The sequence below is a fragment of the Bombus pascuorum genome, chromosome 6, assembly GCF_905332965.1.
Source record: "Bombus pascuorum chromosome 6, iyBomPasc1.1, whole genome shotgun sequence".
In the NCBI taxonomy this organism is placed as follows: domain Eukaryota; kingdom Metazoa; phylum Arthropoda; class Insecta; order Hymenoptera; family Apidae; genus Bombus; species Bombus pascuorum.
The window spans coordinates 10,093,212-10,116,890 of record NC_083493.1 but is presented as its reverse complement, the minus strand read 5'-3'; the positions used below and the strand labels follow the sequence as shown (position 1 = coordinate 10,116,890).

The following is a 23,679-nucleotide window of genomic DNA, read 5'->3' as shown; positions in this document are numbered from 1 at the left end:
AAGCGCTAAAAAGTGTGAAATAATTTCTACTTTAGTTGTATTTTATTTAGACATATATGCAACAATGGTTAGATCATTTATTTACTTACTAGACAATGCAATAAATATAGTGCAATTTTCTCGAATTTTTCTGGTGCAAAATTAAAAGTATTACTAACATGTGATCTATATCCATTTCTAATTGTCGGTAATTATGGCGATTGGATCTCAAGTTAATGACAAGCTTGATCTATACATAATTCCATTGATTTGTACACTATTGATAAGTTGAACGTAATTTGAATTCGCACCGGCACAAGTGGCGTTAATCAATATAATTTGGTCACTATTAATTATATCCACTATTAAATATATTTACGTATTAATACAATTATAATAATTTTTTAACAAGAAATCTACATTTGCTGAACTTCATTAATTCTTTAATGCAAAGAAAACATGCTGTGCTGAATTGTTCTCTCGTGATAGCCTTTAAAACTTAACGTGGGATTATACATATAAAGACTAAATATAATTAGAATTACATATAATTTAATTAGAATCGTGGTCTTAGTAAATCGTTTATTGTCAAGTGATTGTCATGATTATACAAATTATGTGTAGGATTGTACGTATTTCTTATTTGTATCATCTTATATTATATCTTATTTGTATTCAGGAACTCGTTCCAAATTAGTGTACGCGTATAAATTAGTTGAGGCAGGACTTTTGATTTCGGGTAATGGACTTTGAGCAGGGTTTATACTCTTTAAAGATAAGCCTATTTTCTGATGCATTCGCATAGTTCTTGGTCTATTCAATGTCCTCATTACGCCTTTAGATTCTGTGAACGAGTACATCTCTTCGCGTGAAATGTGCATCTGGCTGATAGATGTAGTCTGCAAAATGGGTTACAACATTAAAAAGTTAGATGATAGACTTGGCTGTGTAGAAATACGAATGTACAATATATAATAAGGCACTTGTTATAATATTTACTGAATAAAACAAATCTCAACCTAGTTTCTATTTCGTTAATTCTGACAACTTACCATATCCATAAATGTATTCTTGTTCTCTATACTAAAATCCTCATGATTCCCGAAGAAGTATATCTTCCTATTAGGACACTGCTTAGGCTGTCTAACCTTGTCTATAGTCAGACTCCCCACACTCAAAGGCAGCGTATCTGGTCGTTCAGGTTCAAAGACAATGTCGTATCCCTCTTGTCCCATCACTCCCCTTTCATATCCAGCCCTTGACACTTTGACCTCTACTTCACAATATCCCATACTAGAATCCTCCATGGTAACGAACCGATCCTGTCCATTCTCCAGTTCAAAGCCAACGTTAAGTTGACCAACGATTACTCTTATCATATCCAGCCTCCTTCTAGAAATATTTCTCGGCACCACTAAATTCTCTATCCCCTTTGAATTGAATCTAATCTCGAATGGTTCTTCGTTAATAAATCTATCGGTGACTGGAACGAAATTTTTCGAATTCGAGCATCTATCGTTGTTTGGATCGGGTCTGATGATCTTTCCATTCGTAAAACGGCAACTTAGGGTGTCACTGCCTTTCGGACGGCACTTCAGTTCTGACGCGATCATGGAGCAGAAATTGTCCTTCTCGTGGACGATATTGGCCAGAGACATGTTCACCAGCACATCGTAAGTGCATTCTGGACCGTATCGTTGCCAATCGCTGTTCTCGTAAGCATTGTCGTAGACGGCCACGTGTGCCGCTGCAATGACAAGGAACCTGTTAAACTAGTTAAAATAGGTCACACGTCCCAGCAAACAGGATGCATTTTACTCTATCTGTCTGTACTACGCCGCGTTTATGGTCATCATATCGTGCAGGTATTAATCGATGCTCGCCGGGAATACCCTGGATACAGTCGCGATTATTAATCGCTATGCCAATCATACCTATATACACTAATCCTGTCACGCTGTAGTTTACTCGGAATTCGGTGATACTGTTTCCACATATTCCGATTACCAAGAAATTTTATTGCAGTGGAGTTAGTTCGTCAAATGTTTGTATAATTTAATTACCTGTACTATTAGCTACGTTAACGACGTTATTGATTAAATATACTACGTACCATGTTATCAAGCAATTTCTATAAAAGAAAATGAGATAAACAAATGAATAGTGAATGAATAAAAATGAATAAATGAAAGAAATTTCGATGAGAAGATTAAAAATCATCTCAATCGCTTTATTTGTCTATTTAGACGTATCTCTTCTATTTAGTAATTTCTTTAGAAACCCTTTTTTCTTGCCATCATGTATATTTTACAATCGATAACAAAAAAGCTTTTAAAAAAAAAGACATTTAATATAATAATAAAATTGAAAATTCCTAGAAAATTTATCTTTAATGTATAAAATATATAATATATTTATTTATTATACTATATATAAGTATATAAAACCTTAAATTCTTGGCAATTTTTTTAAATTTAATTTAATTTAATTTAATTAAGAAAAATTAAATAAGTGGAATTTATGTGGTATTGTGCGAAGGACTGAAAAATGTCACGAGATTCGTTCCTGTAACAGGAAGATATTACGCGAAATATTAATTTAGGTTCAGATTAAGAGGAAGGGATAAGTAAGTTTGCAGCCTCGGACTCTATGCTTTAAGAACACCTCGATTTCAGTATTAAATTTTTAAGCTAAATTTTGTAAAAGTTACAAATTATATAATTAATTCGAATCTTACATATGTTTTTCCAAATGTATATGTATACAATCTGCAGGCTGTTTTTAACAGCATCAATTGCCAACTGTAAAGCTGAAACATACGTACAGGTCAACTATGAAAACCACTAATTTTGACGATATTTATCAGAAATTTGCCAAAGCAAACGCAAGATGCCTGTGTTTCGTATAATTTTATACGATATTAAAGAATTGTCATGACAGCCTTTTTAATATGCTGTTGTTGCTATTAAATTATTGTAAATAACTTATGATCTTTTCGGGGTAGCCTCTAGCCTCCTCCCGAAACCATAGTCCGATCCTGACAATGCTTGAACGAGAAAATTATTATGTTAATTTTACAGACACACGATAACATTGCTGTAACGCGAATAGATTTCGTATTTAAATAAAATAAAGGAATCTATTAATAACGGTGAATTTGCAGTAATTGTTAATTTTTTTTTAAATTACAGTTTTGTAGTCGGTGCGAGATCGAATACAAAATTATCAGTGACATAAGGAACAAGTCATTTGTTCCTAACCCCCTAGTTTTGTTCCCCTACCCCCCGTAGTTTTTATTTCTTTACAAATAATCATAGAACAAACAGGCTGGTAGAATTTGATTGATTATTATAAAATAAGTGTCATTGGGTAACAGTGGGTTAGTAGCACAAAGGACAGTATCGAACCTGTATTTTATAGATTTTGTAGATTTCACTAAAACAGTGTGCAAGCGAGGGTGTTACGCATTGTTTCGTATATTAAATATTGTCAAAGGACCACCTGGTCCATTGATTTGATATCGAACGTACCACGGTTTTTGGCAATTTATTTGTCTTTGACAATTTATTGATGTTAATAGAGACCGTATTAAAATGGAATTGAGCTATTTTATAGAGAGAATATCGAGGAATACGATAGGAATTTTTTCGGATTTTTAAAAACGCGACCTTCAGGTGGAATTTGCAATTTCGATATCGCATAAATCATTCTTCAACACGACTAAAATTTCTTGTATTATCAATACGGCAGATAGTTTCCGGGATAAAAATTCAAACGTACAACCCATTTTCACGAAAATGAGGAAAAATCGCAAAATTGAGACGGTTACATTTTTTAAACAATTTTTATAATCGAAATAAGTGAAATGACGAGTTAACCCCTTACTCCTCCAACTTCATGTGAACTACTTGGTATCCCATTATTTTATTTCGAATAAATCTCATTTTTAACAGATTTCGTTCTGAATAAAACTCGAGATATGGAGGGGAAAACAGTGATCGATATAGCGTGGAATGGCACTACGATATTGAAACGCGACGGTACACAAAGCGGTAGACGCGCAAAAAATACTTCAAATTGATTTCGAACAAACAGCTAAAATTCCAAATTTCATTGAAATTTTCTACAAATTGGTAATTAAGGGGGTTTCGAATGTGACAGAAAAATTACAAATTACCAATGCCAGATTCAGTACTGTGCACAGTGGTCTGGAAATGGTTTTAACAGCTTTCTTATTAACACAAATCAAGTTTTCACGATAGACTTCATTTAACATTTTCGAAGCAAGCACATTTACATGTATTGCAAAAAAAAAGAGATTACTTTTAGAAATAGACTTAGAAGAGAAACATAGAAAAATATAATTCAAGATTATTACCTAGAACACCTGTGAATTAATTTCCACGTTGTCTAAATAGCGAGATATAAGTAAATTACATGTATATACGCTGATTATCTTCATCATCGTCAGAGTCTTCGTCGTCACTTTTAATTATCGCAGATTCGAATGTCGATGGTTGCGATTTGAAACATGGTAAGCGAGGTAACGATACAACTTCGGGTAGAAGTTCATATTTTCTTCGCTTTCAGAAAATCATGTTTATCTCGCTTCTCACGTCGCTGTATTCTGTTTGTAAAAGATATACTCGAGATAAACAGGTTTAAAGTACTCAGGGCTTTATTTAAGTACATCTCCGAGGTTATTTTTCCTGCCATTTTCCCGTGCACGATATTGTTTATAAAATTTGTTCCTTGCTTCTGTTGCGTTTCCCTCAGATAGTTTGGGGGCAAAACATTGTCTCAGTATTTGCTAACATCATCTAAGAGAAATCTGTACAAAACCGTATACTTAACTTTGCGACTTTGTGATTAATAAAATAGATTGTGTAAACCAAATTGTATTTAGTAGATACTTTCATAATGAAGAAAAGGACGAAAGAAATAAAATTTAAAAATTCTATTTCGCTCCTTAAAATAACGACAAAACGAAAATATTATCTTTATATTATATATTATTGTCTTTAATCACTTTCGATAGCGTTATCGTTGTTTATTTAGATTAAGTTCTGCTGTTTCCCGGCCGATATAGTCTTCACAAGTCCATCTATTACACTGTGTTCGTACACTTTTCCCAATTATTTTGCACGCGATCCGTACCATATTTTTCCCGACAATATACGCGGATTTGCTATTTGATTTGACTTTTTTTATGATTTAACTAAAAACTTTAACACGTGTAACTTTAGATTCAATAAATTGCGATGCTCAAAATCGTTGTATTTCGATTCTGTTCACCAATTATCATCAGATAGCTTTAAGTAAAAAAAGTTTTAAGACAAGTAGTATCCCAAATCAAAGTTCAGCTTCGCATTGTTCTAAATTTTGATCACTATGCTATAATGTACATATACTTATAAATTAAAGATGTGTAATTAACTTATGAACGCCATATATAACTATAAGATATGTAACATTAAAAATTATAATAAGTAATAATAGGTGTAATAAATAGACTACATAGAACTTCTACATTTTAAAAATATATAAAATCAAACAAAATTGAAGAATACGAGGCATGTTTCACTGCGCACATTCGGCAAGACGAATGCCATGGCACAGAAATATGCTATGAGAAAATTAATATCTAGCGTTTGTAACAACGAATACTAACAACGAGTAAAATTTTCGCAATGAAACTCTACCCTCTTCTTTTAAATCCCTCTTCAAGTAAGATCGGCTTTATGTATGTATTATGCAACTACGCGCGTCCAAAACGATAGAAATTATCATTTATTGCACTCGGAACAGAGTTGAAAGCTACAAGAGGCTGCACTTGAAATTTGTATATTCCTCTTAGCAGCAATTTAAACTTTCATACGAAACAGATCCGATACTTATCGTTATTAATAATTTTTTTAAAAACCTTATCAAACTTTTAATTGTTATAAATTTTGCACTATTTGTGCCTTGAACAAATACTTATGATACAATTAGCATACTAATATACATAAGACAGTAATTCAAACCTGTATTTTAATACTCTAGAACAAGCACATGCAGCAATTAGCTTTATTTAAAATTTTTGGATCTTGTTTTCTGAACTTTACACAAAATCACAGAATTATGTGAAATGAATAGTATCTCGGATTTTGAAGCTTTGAAAACTTGTCACATTATAGTATAACTATAGTATAAAAATGACTTTTGACCATTTTCTAGCCCATTGCACTATAAATAAGTTATTAAAATGAAACGAGATATACACAGAGTGAATCAGAAAATATGATTAGCTTAAATTATTTCGCCGTTAGCGATATACAATATGGTTCGAAAAGAGATTTAAGATGATTATAATACATTTTTATCGTCTCTTCTTTTCTCCCACAGTTTCCAAGGTCACGCTTCATTCACTTCAGTTTTTAGATAAACCAATAACTTTATTAAATCGATCTTTTAGATATATTTAAACGAATTTAGTAAATGTCATAAGAAATATATTTTTACTATTAGAATCGAAGAAATGTTAGAGAAATAACAGTGCACATTTGCTAAATAGTAATTAATTTGCCGTCTACGCAGGTGTATTACAATTGACAGGCACTTTTTTAATACTTTTGATGGAAAAAATGATATTTGTTATGTTTGTCGCATTCTTTTCGATAAAATATAGGTGTAAAAAAAAAAGACAGGTTTATCTACAAAAACCTGAATGTGACCTTAAAACTCCGAAGAATTAACAAGAGTTAACAAAAAGCCCACTACGATCGTCTTAAAGCTGTCTTGGAATCAGTTATATCAGCCAAAAAAATGTTCGATCGACCCACTGACTACAGATTGATCTAAGCTAATCACGTGTCGTGGTTCGCACTGTATAGGACGAAATAGATATTTCCCCTAAATCGTTGAGAAGTTATTTGTATAATTTTTTCATACTTTTAATGAATATCGGTGGGTGGAGAAATCTGGCGGAAGGAACGAAATCAATATTATTCGCTGAAAAATATCGACGTTTTTCATTCCGGTGTTCAAATATTTTCCCCTCCGTTTACATATGTATTGTACGTATGTATATGGTATGAGCGGGCGTATCTTCTCATGCGCGTGCTTCGAGATCACCCTCCAACGTTTACATTTAAAGCCGTCGGTGATTGAAACCGCTGGTGATTTAGCGGAAAGTATATCCGATCGGTTGAACCCCACGAACGAATTAATTGGTTGTGTAGGCAAATAAATTAGTGAAACAGAGGGAAAGGGTAAACAAGGAATAAGTTCACGATATTCGTGTACCGTAAAACGAGGGGGAATTTCGAGAAATCTAGGTGATACACATTCGCACTTTTCGTTTTTCATGATGCAAATATGATGTCGGCACTGTAAAGTTTCCGATTTTTGAAAGTTGAACACCCTGTTAAGTAACTTAATTCAAATTTATTTCAAACCACAAATATCCCGATTTTCGGATAGTTTGCTGGGATATAGAAAAGGGAAGAGAGAGAAAAAATTCTGTTGAGAAAATGATGTAATATAGAGTGACGTATGAGCGACGAGTTTTCATTCATCGAATTATCGGTGAAAAAACGGATCCACGTACGTACGTACCCAGAAAAAATGGTAGAATTATTACCAGCATGTCGAACGGCTTCTACTGAGACGACTGATGCGACCGTGTTCTATCTATCTCCTCTTTATACGACAGATAACTTGATTCATTGCTGTCTCCTTGAAAACAATTTCATTAACAACCACTTCCGTGCGGATCGTGGTTCCTACAGATATCTTCCGTACCGTCTCGCACGCCTGATATCATTTTCCATAGTTCCCAGATTGTTCCAGTCTAGACACGCCTTTAAAGATTTTAATGAGCTCCTTAATCGTCGTTCTGGGAAACGTTTAAGCCGAATGGAAACAAGGCAACCAGACGAAGGACGCCCTTTTCCATTTCATTTCGTCTAACGTTCATACGCAGTAGAGTTGATCAATCATTAACGTTTCAAAAAAGGATCGATCTGACTGTGATTATATCAGTGATTAGATCTGTTAGATCCTGAAGATTGTTTCGTAATTTTTCGTTAGAAAATGTCATTCTCTAATCATACTTCGTAGTCATTCTTCATTTCGATCGAAGCCACATCGAGGTAATTGGAAGGTAAGTGCCGATCTTCCTGTTGAAAACTTTGATTTTATTAGCCTTAAGTATAGAAATTTGAGTAAAATTGTTACTCAACCTGAAGATTATCTAACTTCAAATTAGGTTATTTGAAAATTGCTGTGCGCGCGCTAAAGACAACGTGTCGCGCGATAGTTTTGTCGCTTACGAAAAGGACATTCGTTTATATGGAAGTGCGCGCATCGTACGACGCGACTGCAGTACGACTTTTTTTGTTATTAAGACAAGAAATTGAACTTTTGACCGATGCGAGCCACAGCGACAGAACTGTCGCTAGTGCGTGTATTGTCTTAAAGTCTTTTCATTCCCTTCGAAGTCATATTAAGATGATTTTGGTTGGTGGAAGTCTTTGAGAAATTATTTCAAAGTCCCTTCAAAGTCATCATCGATAAAAGTCGCGACAATTTGTGTGACAATTGGGAGTATTATAATTCTTCTCAGGTTCATCAAATCGGACAATTCCCAATTGTAAATTGGTAAGTTGGTATAGACCGTTTTTTTGGAACTAGAACAACTATTCTTCATCGCGTTACACTGTACAAATTATTTTATTCGGAGGTTTTTTTTCCATTGGGACATTGTCATTGGGCCAAAATTGAATTGACCCATTATCATTCAGCCGACGCGCATTTTTAAGCGCCGATCCGTCGTTTCTCTTCGTTGAATATAGCCTTGAATAATCCCTTCGTTCATTAGACTTTGGTAAAGTCTCAATGTTCAACAGTTACTAGTTGAATCTTATACTAAACGCTAACATCTTTATCAAATACAAAATTATTGTCCTAAATTTTAAGAAATAATCGATTTACATTTATCTCACGTGGAAATCACCAATTAAATATCAATTTTTATTTCTCGCTATAACATTTAAATACTATTTATAATATATATTTAACAAAATGGTTTTATTAAATAATTATTACATCTCGGATTCGTCTAAGCTACTTTCAGCGGTGTTTTAAGGGGTGAATTTTCCTGACACGTTGAACTATATTATATTTTTGCCAGGATATGTGAAGTCACCTATTTGCTGCTCACGTATTTGAAAAATGAAACATGACGTGGCTGCAGCCGATGCGTGTGCAGACAGCGACAACATCATTATTTCATGTCCGCAGGATAGTCAAATGGCGTCTGCCTTTTCAATACAGGTAATACATCTATCCATAATTAGAAGGACTTGCTTATCTTTAGATGGCTTCGGGAATCTTATACAATGTCTTACCCATTCTACAAATAATTTGCTTATGATACAGCCAGATTCTGAACGGAAACTAATTTTTCCTGTTTCTTCGATTCTACTTCATCCTTGTTAGGATTGCTAGATATTAATGGAAGTAGAAACAGGTATTTTTAAACTGGAATATTACGAAGATCGATTTTTACTTTTTTTACGCTCATAATGTTGAGCATTGAGTTTGTGACGTTTTCTGCACAAAAGTCTCTGTAGGATTCGATGTATTATGACATATATGCCATGTGTTATATGTGTCAGTTGTCTGGGCAACGCTTTCGTCTTCTTCTACGCTTACCGTACGATGTATCTGATCTTCTGTCGCACTTACATTGCTTACAATACGGACGTATTACTAATGCAAACAAATTCGTTGTCGTTAAACGCATCTCTATCTAATGGCTAAATTCCATTTTTCAGATTCGCTGATAGCGTTTTTAATTGATGCAGCTTTGGTATATGCTGCTCCAAGTATAGTTTGCTACATTTCCAAGATCTTAGCAACAGTGTTCACGCAGTGATAAAATTAAAAACACTGTATGAAGGTGCAAAAATATATGAAATATCCAAAATATATTAATGTTCGTTATGATATTAAATAGATCTCTGTCTAAATTGTATTTATAAAAATAAGAATTTGTAAATTTCCGCGTTCTACTTGTTGCTAATGAAACGCAGATGTACGGTAATATATAGTTCTTGCTCCCTTCCAGCAAATCGAATCATTTAAAGCAGACTGCAATTAAAGCAGAGCGCGCTTTTAATCTTTGCATTTTCAGTTTCTTCTTGCGTTAATTTATATAATTACTTAGGGTAGAAATGCTTGAGCAATTTCTATTTAAGTAAATATTCAATTTCTTTTAAATTGACAGTGTTACTCTAAACGAAACGTTATTATAAACGAAGATAACAGTATTATTCTACGTGAAAATAACAGTGTAATTTTTTACAGTTCGTACGAAAAAATGTAAAAATCCATATCTGCTCACCTATTATAAATTGTTCAAGCAACATTTAAGTGGATATGGATGAATTAATATACGTTATGTTATTATACGCAATACAGTATTATGATGTACATTAATCTTACAATATTTACCTGCTTAAAAGAAAATTCATATGTTTTATTAGAAAAATTTATTAACGAAATTCTTTTAAAAAAATGTATAATATTATAAAGCAACATAAATGACTTGAGATTTATGTATGTAAACGAAAGATTACTTTATTATTTACAGAGGCACATGACAATACAATTACACACTATTTACAACAATAGTGATAGATGAATTTTATCGTCATCAGGCTACATCAATGAGAATGATCAGGACGCAAATCATTCGAGTGACTCGATTAAACTTCCAATGATAAGTCATCTTCCATCGAACTTTCCATCAACCATCTTCCAATAAACATACTAGCTGGTTCAGGATCCTTTACTTCAGGTGGTTCATTTAGTGCGGGTAGGATTGACTCTAATCTCACACTTATGTTTTCGTATAAGGTCGTTACCATTCCTTCAGACACCTTGCTGGTAGTTATCACGTTCGTCGTACCAGATATGAACTCGGTGGATGTGATTACTATGTGACTTTCTGACGAACTCTGCAATGAAAAATAGTTTTAAAAGACGTATTGCCATTAGTCATTAAAAGATTTTTAAAAACTTCTATCAGAATTTTTAAATACCAAATTTGAGTCACTCAGAAACCGATCATTTTTCTAAAAATACCAATTAGCAATTTTTTTAGAAATTATTCTCATCTTTAGGGTAATTAGTATTCGACGAAATTACAGGTTAAATCACTATTTAATTCTCTAGAAATCATTCTAATTCTTCCTAATTAACCTCTATGAAATGAAACAATTCGATTCCTCCTCCTCCGCCCTCAAAAAATCTCCAATCCAAATCAATATTCAACCAAATACTTCAACCTCCAAATACTCACAACAGTGGATACCACATCGCTGACTTGTCTGATGCTCTCGGCACTGCCGAAGAAATACGGCACTTTGTGCGTGCACATATGTAGATTTCTAATCTTCTTAATCTGCACCAACTGTCCATCCTTCAATCCGAATATTGTCTCCAGAACGTAGCCACGGTTCACGTGTAATGCATGACCAACCACATTCCGTTCCACCCAGAACATTGTTACGCACTCTCCCTGTGTGAAGTTCTCCATCAGTTCGACCGTTTGATCATATTCTCCCAATACACCGATGTTCAACTGTCCCACGATCACCCTGATCATATCCAGCTCTCTTGGCTGTATATTTTCATTCACTACGAGACTATCCAATCCTTGCTCGGTGAATCTAATCTCAAACTGATCTTGGTTGATCTCGTACGCTTCTTGTCGCGACACCTGGCTGACCGGGACCGCTGGTGCTCCTGGATCAAGGCTTTCAGTCGCGTAACTGTCCGCTTTCGAGTCCCGAAAACGACAACTGAGAATACGGAATCCTTTTGGTTGACATACCAGCTTCGAGGCGACGTTCAGCCGAATGCTCATGTAGCTACCTTCCTCGGGAATCGCGGTTGAATTTACTTGAACGTGGAAAGTGTACTCTGGCCCGTACTTCCATGGAGTATCAATGGCGACACGTGCGGCTGGAAAACGTGTCAGCGTGATCTAAGTTGCGTCTAGATGACCAGCTTCTAAATGTGTCTAGTCTCATGATAGGCTTATGTCACACAGAGAAGCTACACACTGATCTGTTTCATTGAAACTTATTCTTTGGTTTTAGCAGAATTAAATATTCATTTAATATCTGGTAATTCTAGTATAGTTTAAATAAATATTCAAAAATATTCATGTAGCAGATCATTTCAGCACGTAGATAGAAACTTTTAGGAGTTTATGAGAGGAGTTAGTATCGCGCGCTATTTATACAGTGGCTGGCAGTTGAATAAGTTATATATTAAGTCGGAGTAGATTCTTGTTCTAACGAATGAAGTATCAAAGGGAAATGCACGCATGCACTTATGTAAAAATTAATATTCGTATTTGATTGCTCTGGCATATTTCTTAGAATTATAGTTCGTTGGAATACGTATCCATGGCCTAGTAGTATAATAAAACGCCTGGCTATGAATATTTTCCAAATTACAGTAAAGATAAAAATATCTCAAAAATATCTCATAGACTCCATCTCACCAGTTACAGACGTATAGCACGATTTTGCATGCTGGTACGAAAATTAAAGAGGTTTTAAGACACGGAAATGGTTAAATTTAGTTTCTGCGTGGCACGTTTCTGGGATGATCCGGCGTGAACACGATATGTCGCGGATTTCTATCTCGTGCGATCTACCCACGAGCACACGTGAACGTGAATTGAATGATTGGACCGGCTTGAATAGAACCGATTAGAGACTGTCCCGTGTTATCTTTCGCATCACGCGGCTGTACTTCATGCTCGCCGCTCTTTATACTTTTGATTTTCTGCCCGAGCCGAGTAATAGAGCCACTACTTGCCGATCGATCACGATTAAACGAAATTATAATAGATAGACAGAGAGATAATAATTGTTTCCTTTTTAACGAAGATTTGATTAAGAGACATAGATGCGTGAATGAAGAAAGATACACGAGGATGATCGATTGAAGATAATGAGAAGATACACATGTACGAGCGCCATCGTTGTCTGTGACATGGCTTACCTAAGAAAAATGGCACCACGTTCAGCACTACGTTCATGGTGATACCGTGCAACGTTCAACCACTTTAGTGGAGTAAAGCGATGTTGGGGCCGCTCTTATACCGTGGCTAAACTGCACTACTGACCTCTTCTTACGATTAGCAAGCTCCAATTTACCGAAGCCGGCTCTCTCTTTCCAGTTGGAAAATAAAGCGTGTAGAGGTATACGTGCACAGCCGGCGATAGAGTTTAGAGAATTGATACAGTAGTTCCAATCGGGGCCATGGAGGGACCCTCCCGCAACCTGTTAACACGCCATTTCGAAACTAGCCGAGCAATTACTTTACATGTCAACGACCGTCCACGTTCCCGTCCTTCTCGAATCGGTCACTGATACACAAATTTTCTTCGATGTTTTTCTATCTTTGATACCGATGTTCCATGTTCCTCGATTTCTGACAGAGCTGTTCGACGTTTTTGCATTTTTAACAGCATCCCAAATACCCTTACACTTTTAATAGCGCTCTATGATGCTTTTGAATAGCATTTAAAAAGGCAGGTTAAAGTATTTCTTATCACTATCTGTTCGAAGAAATAAAGTAGCGAAGAAACGCTTCAATCTTTTTTATGACAAGTCAACAACTAAACAAATTCCATACGAAACGGTATAAACGATGTATTTAGATGAAACATTTCTTAAAACTGAAATTATTGAGGTTTGAAATTTTAAAGAATCGATTGTTCGCAAAATTCATATGAAATTTGTTATCTTGTTAGCTTGAAACCTAACCCTAACCTGGGAATCATTGAAACGTACGATTTTTCTTTTCTTTTCTGGTCTAAGTCACATCGGCCAAAAGTGATGATACTACAGATACTGAGTTCTTGTTTTTCTAAGGATTTACCATTGTTTAAATGCGATCTATTAGCTTATGTAAGTAAGCCATTCATTTGTCAAAAATTCAACATTGATCTTATATTTACGCAACGAAATCAGAAAATTAATAAGAAGTGGAGTTTGTAGAATTTTAAAAGATTGAAATTGTTTTTATTCAAAATTGTAAAAAGGTATGAATTATATAGGACACATTACAAGCATGAAAGAGTTTGTTAATTATCGGATAAATGTGTACAAATAATTAGCGAGCGTATTAATTGCATGGTTGGTCCTTGGGGTTTTAACAGTTTACCAAACTCCCATGGATTTATTTATCGGATGACGATTTGTGTGAGCGTTGGTTTATTCACTGAAAAAGAAGAGGAAAATAAAGAAATAGTAAAAACAATGAGGAAAATAAATAAATAAGCTTATATGAATGTTAGCTAATAAAGTATTATTTTATTATAAATCCCTCGTTTATGTTCACGTCCAACTTTTTTACTATTATAAACTTTCAAAAAACCAGAATAAAACCATAAATAGCGCACAATATTGGAATGAAATGCTCCAAAGTTTCTTAGAAAAAAAAAAGAAAAATTCGCTTTGAAGAAATTTACAATTGACATTTCGCTTGGAGTATAAACATTTCTCCAGAAAAAAATGAATATTCGTTTTGAAAAACTGAACCTCTGTTGCAACATTATATGATACATCATAGGACACATTATATTCTGTCGATACAGTATGAAATCATCACGTACCAGTTTCTTTTTGGATAGTAGAAGAGCCACGCTATACATGTGTCTAATTTCAAACTTATAAATCGGACGCAGAACGCAATCGTTCAAATACACCTTTTTCGTGATTTCAGGGTCCATCGTTTGATCGGCTAATCAAATAAACTGGAACTCTCCCTTGTTCGTTCGATCATCCACGTTCTTTCGTGAAAACTCGTAACAGACGAAACACTCGTTCGAATTCTTCAGTTTCTCCACCTTCTGCACTGATCTTATTCTCGCTATCGATCGATGTCTGTTCACATTATATTGATCCATCTTCTCCTCCAATAAATATTCTTTGATTTTCCTGTCGTAGAATTTCATCTCGAAAGTCTCGTTTCCGAAATCAAATGCTTGGTAAGTTGCGTCTTTAAATGGAACGATAGCATCCGATTTGAATATGTTTGACGAGAATTTGGTAATTTTGGCGTCTTTGTAGCAACATTGTAGCCTATCTGGTTCCTTAGATCGGCATTTTAGCGTAGTCGACATACTTGATCCCATATATTCCCCTTGGTCCGTGTATGGTGGCATGAAATTTGAAATAGAGCGAATAGTTGCATCGAAGGTGTATTCTGATCCATTTTGCCATATTTTCTTGTCACTTGGTACAGAGACACCTACAAAATAGATATAATAAAACAAATAAAAAATAGAACTGTCGTGTTAAACGATGGAATACGGAGATTAGCAAATAAAATACAGGAAATGTACGAATACAAAGGAAATATTAGAGTAGGATTAGAGACGTTAGGTTGCAATAACAAAAAATTGATTAATAATAACAATAGAATTATTTATAAATAAAATAAAATAAATCAAATAAAATCGAATCATTGGAATTGAGATATAAAGATTGGGATATGAAATGTAGAGATAGGAGTTATTAGATTAGAATTAAAAACGTTAGATCGTATTTATGAGAATCGGTTATGAATAATAGATTTATCTCGAGGAATACAGAATCCAATCGTTAGCACAGGAATATAGAAATTGGAAGATGAGATAAATGATGGAATACAAAGGTTGCAGGATAGAATACTAGACTATATCGGGTCATAGGATTATGAGAATCGATTACAAACGATAAATTTATACACGAATGTAAAATCGAATCGTTAGAATTCAAACGTTAAGATTAGAAAATGGACATACACTTAGTGACGGTATACAGGGGTCAGAGGATGGGATATCGCGAGCGACGGAACCGAGATTGAAGGTACTAGGTTAAAAATTAGGTCGCACGATCCTCGAGGGGCGCGAAGAAATTTGACATAATCGACGAATCGAACGGGGAGAGTTTCGGTGTCAACGGTGTTAACGTATCGTTGCAACTGGCTTGACCCGTCCTTCGTGAACCATTGACGATACCAACGATAACCGGTCACGAGTATAATAACAACATGCAATCGAGGGACCTAACTGACCTAGGAGAAGCGACACTAGAATAAAGTTCATACCGTGTGGTCAGTGTCGTTGTTCGGTTTCAAACGAAGTTCTCCTCCCTTGGTAGAGAGACCAGGCTTTTATATGCTTTGCCACAAGATAGGCGCTGTGCAATTTAATACGCTTCCATAGAGAGAACAACAAATTTGTTCGAACGAATTACCATTTTATCACCGATCTCTTAAAGTTCTGAAGTGATCGGTGCCTCTCGATTATGTCACACGTTTGTAAATCAAGACTTGTACTTACAGAAAGAACGTGATATAATACATCCATTTTATCAATTTTATATATTTCGTGTTGCTTTTAACCCTTTAAAGACTAACGTTACGTTAACGCGATTTTATTTGCAATACAAATATCATTTGTATCTTTCACCAAAATTTAGGCTATTAAATTGTATCGAAACCGCATTCTGACGATGATTTTTTATTATTATTTCTTACTTCATCTAGATGCTATAATCTTATGAAACTTGGAGAAAAGCGATATAGGATTGATCGACAGCGTAGTGAATTTAGAAATTGACCTTCTATTAAAACGTGATCTCTCTCATCGTATTTTTCTCGTGTGGTTTTGAAATATATTTGATCTGTCCGCGAATAAAAATATATAAACTTTGTAAAAAGGCCTAACTTCTTGATTTAGGAATCTGATATACGTAGAATCAGTAGAGAAAGATGTAATTAAACGTAGTTAGACTAATATTTAGTGAAGTATGTTGATTGTCGGATAAACGTGTGCAGGGAGAAATATTTAACGAGCGTATTAACTGCGTGTTTGGAGTTTGATATTTCACGGAGTTTCACCAGTTTGCCACAGTTCGATGGATTTATACATCGGATGACTATTTGTATGATTTCACGATACGTGTTAGAAAGGGAGAAATTCATGCGTAGCTAATTATTGAAATAACGAATTTAACAAAAATGAATTTAATATAATAATACATAGTAATTAATCGTTAGATATTGCAATACTCTTGAAATAAAGAAAAGATTGTACAGGAAATGTATATTGTATGTTTCGTAAAATTAAATACATTTTCTTAACTTAAATGCATTGAACAACTTTGTTATTTGAATTTTGAATTACACATCATTATATAATTTTTTTAAGTAATCAGGAAGGAGAACGTGTAGAAAGGAAAAGCTATAAAGTAGTAAGAAAAATGAGAAAAAAGGTTAGTTGAGAAAAATTGTGGGATACCGTTGGCAAAGACCTTGAAAGTGACATTTATCTCGTAGAACAAAGAGAGTAATTTTGTCATTAGCGCGTTGATCAGCAGCAATGATCTCGTTTGCAACACTAAATTAGATGACGTCGACAACTAGCCCGATAATAGACGAAACAATGATGGCTTTTTGTAAATATCAAGAAAACTGGCCCATGCTTAAATGGCTCAATTTTCTAAGCTCGTTTAAGTCATTACAGCACATTCAAGTTAATTTGCTTATTAAACAGTTTGAATCGAATGTTTTAAATTCTCATTATTAAAAACAGATGCGTCATTGATTTTACTCCTGATGTTACTTGAAGATTAATTTGTCTTAAAATACATATAAAATAAAAAATATAAGAGTAAGTGGAAAAATAAATAAAAAGAAATCCAACTAACTTTTTTTATAAAACTTGTGAAATGTTAAATAAAATATAATAAAACTTTCATTTCTATCCATTTTTTATTTGGAAGAATAGAATTTTTTAATATAGTTTTTCTATCAGCAAGATCTTTCGAGCAATCGTGGAAAATTCTATAATACTTTATAGAAAGTACTGCGAGCTGCGAGAGATAGCGACACTATGCAACGAACAGAATTGCAATATGCAAAACAAAAATTAAAAAAATAATTAACATTGTAAATTTACTACTTTTCTACTATTCAATTTAGAAGAAATATTATAATATACAGAAAAGTTGTACATATACTTTAATAAATTATTATAGCTTCATATAGTAAATATAGAAAATAATGAAATTATAAATTACAAATGGAACTTATTTTGAGGACTACAATCATTCAGACAAAATATAGTATCTCTTTAGTTTTTATTACCAAAAAGTCTCAAACGTTTTCCCTTGAATTTGATACTCTGCAATTTTGAAAATCAATAAATTTCTAATAGTGTTATAAGTTCCTTAATTATGTATATAAAGATATAATCGCGATTGCAGGCAATTAACTCTTATTATTTGCTATATAATTCATAATTGTGTCATGAGTATTTACTATAATCGAAAATCATATAATATGTCATAAAATGATATAATAGTAATAGGCCCGTATTTTGTGATATGAACATGACGGTTTGAGTCGCAAAGCTGAGAATTTAAAATGTTCACGATTTTAATTTTATGTGAATCCTTCACTTCTTGACAGCCAGGGTTTATTCATCTTTTCAAATTCATATATACATTTTCCCGCCCAGAAGCGGAACGGTGCATGCGCATTGTCTGAAGGCGGTCGATCAGCAGAGCCGAATTAAATTTTTTGGGGCCTGGGACTATCGATTCAGTGGTGACTCTTTTCATAGATAAATGGAGGAGCGGGTTAAGATGAAGTAAATTTTTCTAAATATGGAATAAAATATATTTTGTACTAAATTATATTAAAAATTTCGTAGTATGCATTTTTAAAATACAATCGTTTTCTTTTTTATTTTCCTTAAAATAATTTACCCGTTATACTCGTAAAATAAAACGTATTTTTCTTGAATAGCAAGGCCCAGCATATAAATCTTATACATTCGTTAAAGTCCGCTTTAGTTCGTAATAATATAGGATTATATTAAATATTACTTTAATTAATTTATTATTTTAATTACTTATATTATTTTATTTCATAAAAGATAAATGTTATATCCACTGTAATAAATTAATTATAATAATAATTATAAAGAAAGATCACCGATAAATTAAATTCGATTAATATTACCGGTGTAAATATGAAAGAGATAGCAAACTTTAGAAACTTCTTATAAGCATCTACGCTGTAACTGCTATACGTCGTTCGTCGTTTAAATCAAATTTCGCGGCATACGATATTTCAATTTTGTGCGCGGCGCTAAACCAATGAGAAGTCTTTCCGCACCAGCCAATCAGAAGTCAGTTAGGCGATGTTTTGGCGCGAAATGTCATTGTAGTGTGGAAGAGCGTGACGTTAAGATACATCGTCTTTGCGTGATTTTAACTTAAACGACATAGTAGTATTTCTGATACAAATCTATTGTCTTCTATCGACTATAATCAGGTTCGTTTAACTAATACGTTCTTATTTAATACTTTATTATAGGATATATTTATAGCAAGATTCAATAGTTCTTCGTACTGTCTCCATTCGTTTGTCGTCGATCGCCTATTTCAATGTTAATATCATCTATAGCTTGTATTATAAGCTTTTAATTAAATTTGAGTTTGATTATTTCTTCGTTTTAACACAATTACTTCAGTTTTATACATTAATTCTAAATCTTTGGTTATGTTTTGTGCAGATCAGTGATTAAGTACGGAGATAACTTCGAAAGAATAGACGTGAGAATGTAAGGAATATAACACTTAACGGTGACAATGCAAAACGTTTGGTAATATTTAACTTTTTTTAACGGAGATAGAGGTACGTATACACTAATATTGTCTTTTAATCGATTCACGTGTAACAGGTATACAATTAATATGTAACATGATTAAGTTATAAATAATTATGTATTTTATTAAAAGTTAACATTAATGTTAATATTAATTAATGTCGATTCATTTAATTCTTATTATATGTACACAAAAAATTGAAATGCCTTCTATGTGTTATTATATTTCAATCACGAGTAAGTACCACTTTCCAGGAATATTAATCTGTGCTTAAATAAATAAGTACTTTAATATTTAAGTAATATATAAGTAGTAGCATTTAAGTGCATAATCATGTATTGGAATTCCATCGTATTTCAGTAAAGTAAGGTAAAGTAGATAAATATTTAGTGTTTATCATAGTGACTGTATATTATTGCCTGTATGTTGTACATAGTTGAGTAATAAAATTTAATTTTAATTCCTATTTCCGCCGTAGCAAATCATAGAGGGCGTAAGAAATTGATTTCTTCCAAGTCGGTATTTCAGAACGTGAAAGATAAAGTTCCATATAATAATATCATGTTTATACTTTAGTCAACGATGATGTAATTAATGATGTTGCATCATTGACATTGATTAAAAACAGAATAAAAATGATCCGCGTCAAAATATTGCAATATAGAGAATTTCCTTTTCTTTACTAATCGTATTTCCTTTAATTTTCTTTCCTTTTACTAATCATATTTCAAATTAATACTGGTATAGATATTAATTCATAAATAAGTTTATAAAGAATAGAATAGAAAAGTCAAGAATTATTCTTCTATGAAGAAAACAGATTATCCTGAAAGTAGTTACTATAGCCATCTCGTGATTCAAAAATAAAATTGAAAAGTGTCGGTCAAGATACTCATCAGTCGATGAATAAGCAGCTCCAGGAAGTTGTGGCTAGTTTATATAACAAATTGCAGTTGTGAATTTTAAATTATACTCTGTTTATGATACAAACATGATAAAATACGTGGTTCAAAAGCTATTACGCATAAGTTACAAAACAATTTATTGTAACCTATATCGAAATGTTGTGAGAATATATTATGTCATAATGATGGTAATTAGAATTGTATACCAATAATATTATCCTAATGAATTATTAATCTTGAATTATAAAATATTATCTTCGAAATTATATATGGAACATTTTTGAAAAAACTTTAAATTACACAACACTTTTTCCATCAATATATATTGTATATCTATATATGTATATGTTTAAATGAATTATAATTTTGATAAACCCGAGAGATTTTGCGAATTAATTAAATCGCGTATATTTTCACGAACACGTATTATTTAGTCACTGCAACAAATGTGTGAAAATTCAAACGCTTTAAGAATAAAACATTATATTATTCCATTTATAGTTGGAGGAAAATTTGTCGACCTCTAAGACTTCTTTGAAATGTCAAACTGGTATTGATTTATAATAGAATTTCATCATTCTTACATTTCGGTGATCGTAAAAATTATAAGAACTCATACTCTTCTTATAAATGAAACAAACACTATTTTTCTGAACTCAGAAAGCAGATTTTCAACGACACGTACAAAATATCAATCTAATTATAAGATTGCGAATTTCTATACATTTATGAAAATTTCTAAAGTACAAGAACACACGGAATGCGTATAATACGCAAAAATACCCAAGAATCAGTACTTATTCTAATGTTATATTTAGCAGATATATTTAGTAGATGAAACACATTTGTTTTAGTTGTTTTATAAAAATATAAGTTTGCGTACATATTTGCAATCTACTAATTATCAATAGATAAAAGCAGCATTTTATTTTGGCTAGTAAGAACTCATATTTCTTAACGGATCTAATAAATAATATCGGATGATTATTCGTAATGCATGCTGTAAATTAGATAGTAGTTATTGAGTGTTTATACACTCAATAACGTTGCTCACTCTTTGCTTTATTTATGGATTGTCGATTGGAATCGGCTTTATTGCAAGCATAATTGTAAATGTCAAAGTTCATAGGAAAACACATTTACACCAATAGAACGTATAATACCCATGACGTGAGTTCTACATCAAATTAAGAAAAGATTCTTATTGCGTAGTCCAGCCACTTCGCATGAAATTTATAACCTTTGTTGTAATTTTATTATCGTTAATTATAGTATCAATCGAAGAAATTTTATTACGTGTACGTGTGAATTAGAAACATTGTGCTTCGTCATCTTAAGAAGCGAACAATCGAAACGAATTATAGATGTATTCTGTGATTAGTGAAAAACCAATTCTCTTACGCTTTGTTATTCAAGGCTGATGAGTAAACTGCGAGTGATTATTTATGGGGAATTTAAATGTGCGCAAAAATGCACAGTACAGTAGAACGCCTTATATGAACCAGTCAGGGGACAAGTTGATTCATATAATCAGGTCGCTCATATTTTAGAAACCCATCTACTTTTACCCGATCGTGATTTTTCGTTCAGTTAATAGCAATTCATATTTATATAAGATTTCACGAAATATTTACGCTTAAATATATAACAATGCTGCAAACTTATATTGATTGCGAGGCAAGAGATTGTGTCACATAACACGTGCCTCTACTGTTTACTGCTTACATCTCACGGTAAGACATTCAGATAAGTGGATTGGCAGTAGTTCAGATGAATAGGAGCTCAGCTGAAGTTCAGACGACCAGAAACTACTAAAATTCCCTTCGTATATGTAAATGGAGTTCATATAAACAGAGTTCCACTGTATGCATACAACGCGTACAAATATAAAAAATATGCAAAATATTCTTCTTCCCTTCTGAGTCAAAATATCTTATGTAACATCTTCTTTCTTTTTTCATTTTTCCAAATACAGAGTGTACCAAAAATCGAAAGGGAATGATTCTGCATGCGAAAGTAAGTGGAAAATGTAGAATGACAATTTTTAATATAAGCCTCCGTATTAAAGAAAATCGACTGTGAATTTCCATCGAGTATGCGTGAACTTAGGAGGACTAACGAGACTATCAAACATTTCGGCTTATTTTACTCAACAAATTGGCAGAAGAAGTTCGTTCAACCGACTCTCGTTATCTCTTGACGAAACCACATAGTTGATTTCTTCGAAAAAACGAAGCTTTATATAAAAATTTGTCACTCCACACTGTCGACTTCCTTTACATGGGGAATCACTCCCTTTCTGCGTATACTATCGAACAGTACATAAATGCAAAGAAAACCAATCGAACCGATTCTCGTTATCTCTCAAGTGTACGCATACTTGACGAAACCTCATAGTTAATTTTGTCGAAGACGGAGTCTTATATCAAAGATTATCACGCTACATTTTTGGCTTCAGCGAATCGTATATCTCTCCCACAGTGAATCCCCATTCTTTTCCGCCTTTCATCACTGTTTTTAGTACATCCTGTATATTGTAATATTTGAAATTCTCTGTATTTTCTCTCTTTTAAATAGAGTTACATTATACAAGCTGTTACGACTAAATATTTTATGCTATATATTTTTATAATGGCTAAATATTTTGTAAATTATATGTTTCCGTAGATTCTATCTTTCACGAATATATATGAACCTCTTCGGTATAATGATGGGGAAAATCCAAGACTTCACCGTTACGAGATCTTAGTGATCCTTGTTCCTCCTCCAAGATGAGTAAGAGGTAGATGTTGGCTTTGTAGCCATTCTAGACCTTGGCAATAAAAATCATTACCCCTTCCATACGTTTTCATACGTAATGTATCATCACAGAAACAAAAAAGCAAAAGAAGAAATTCAATGAAATATGTATGTACATATGTACAGATACATTGTTTTTATAATTCAATAGAAACTTATTATTAGTTTATTTATAGTAGGCATAAATGATTGTTGTAATTAAAAAAGTCAATCTTCATTAACTGTATATAATATAAGTAGATTACGGATTTTTGAGTAT

The 23,679-nt window shown here is 33.1% G+C and overlaps 4 protein-coding genes across 4 annotated transcripts in view; 1 reads left to right on the top strand and 3 right to left on the bottom strand.

Moving 5' to 3' along the window:
- LOC132907770 (cytochrome b-c1 complex subunit 8) overlaps nt 1-23,679 on the bottom strand; it is a 248,975-nt gene that overhangs the window by 79,680 nt on the left and 145,616 nt on the right. The window lies entirely within an intron of this gene.
- LOC132907768 (BET1 homolog) overlaps nt 1-23,679 on the top strand; it is a 137,493-nt gene that overhangs the window by 28,964 nt on the left and 84,850 nt on the right. The gene's annotated exons all lie outside the window — the stretch shown is intronic.
- On the bottom strand, nt 531-7,646 carry LOC132907754 (vitellogenin-like). Its single transcript, XM_060961136.1, has 3 exons — nt 7,579-7,646; nt 1,032-1,726; nt 531-878 (listed from the first exon to the last, which is right to left on the bottom strand). Exons 1-3 carry the CDS (start codon nt 7,607-7,609, stop codon nt 645-647), a joined length of 960 nt encoding a protein of 319 aa, XP_060817119.1. The 5' UTR covers nt 7,610-7,646; the 3' UTR covers nt 531-644.
- Nucleotides 10,580-13,208, bottom strand: LOC132907755 (uncharacterized). Its single transcript, XM_060961137.1, has 3 exons — nt 13,048-13,208; nt 11,330-11,994; nt 10,580-10,985 (listed from the first exon to the last, which is right to left on the bottom strand). The coding sequence occupies exons 1-3, from the start codon at nt 13,082-13,084 to the stop codon at nt 10,734-10,736; spliced, it is 954 nt and encodes a 317-aa protein (XP_060817120.1). The 5' UTR covers nt 13,085-13,208; the 3' UTR covers nt 10,580-10,733.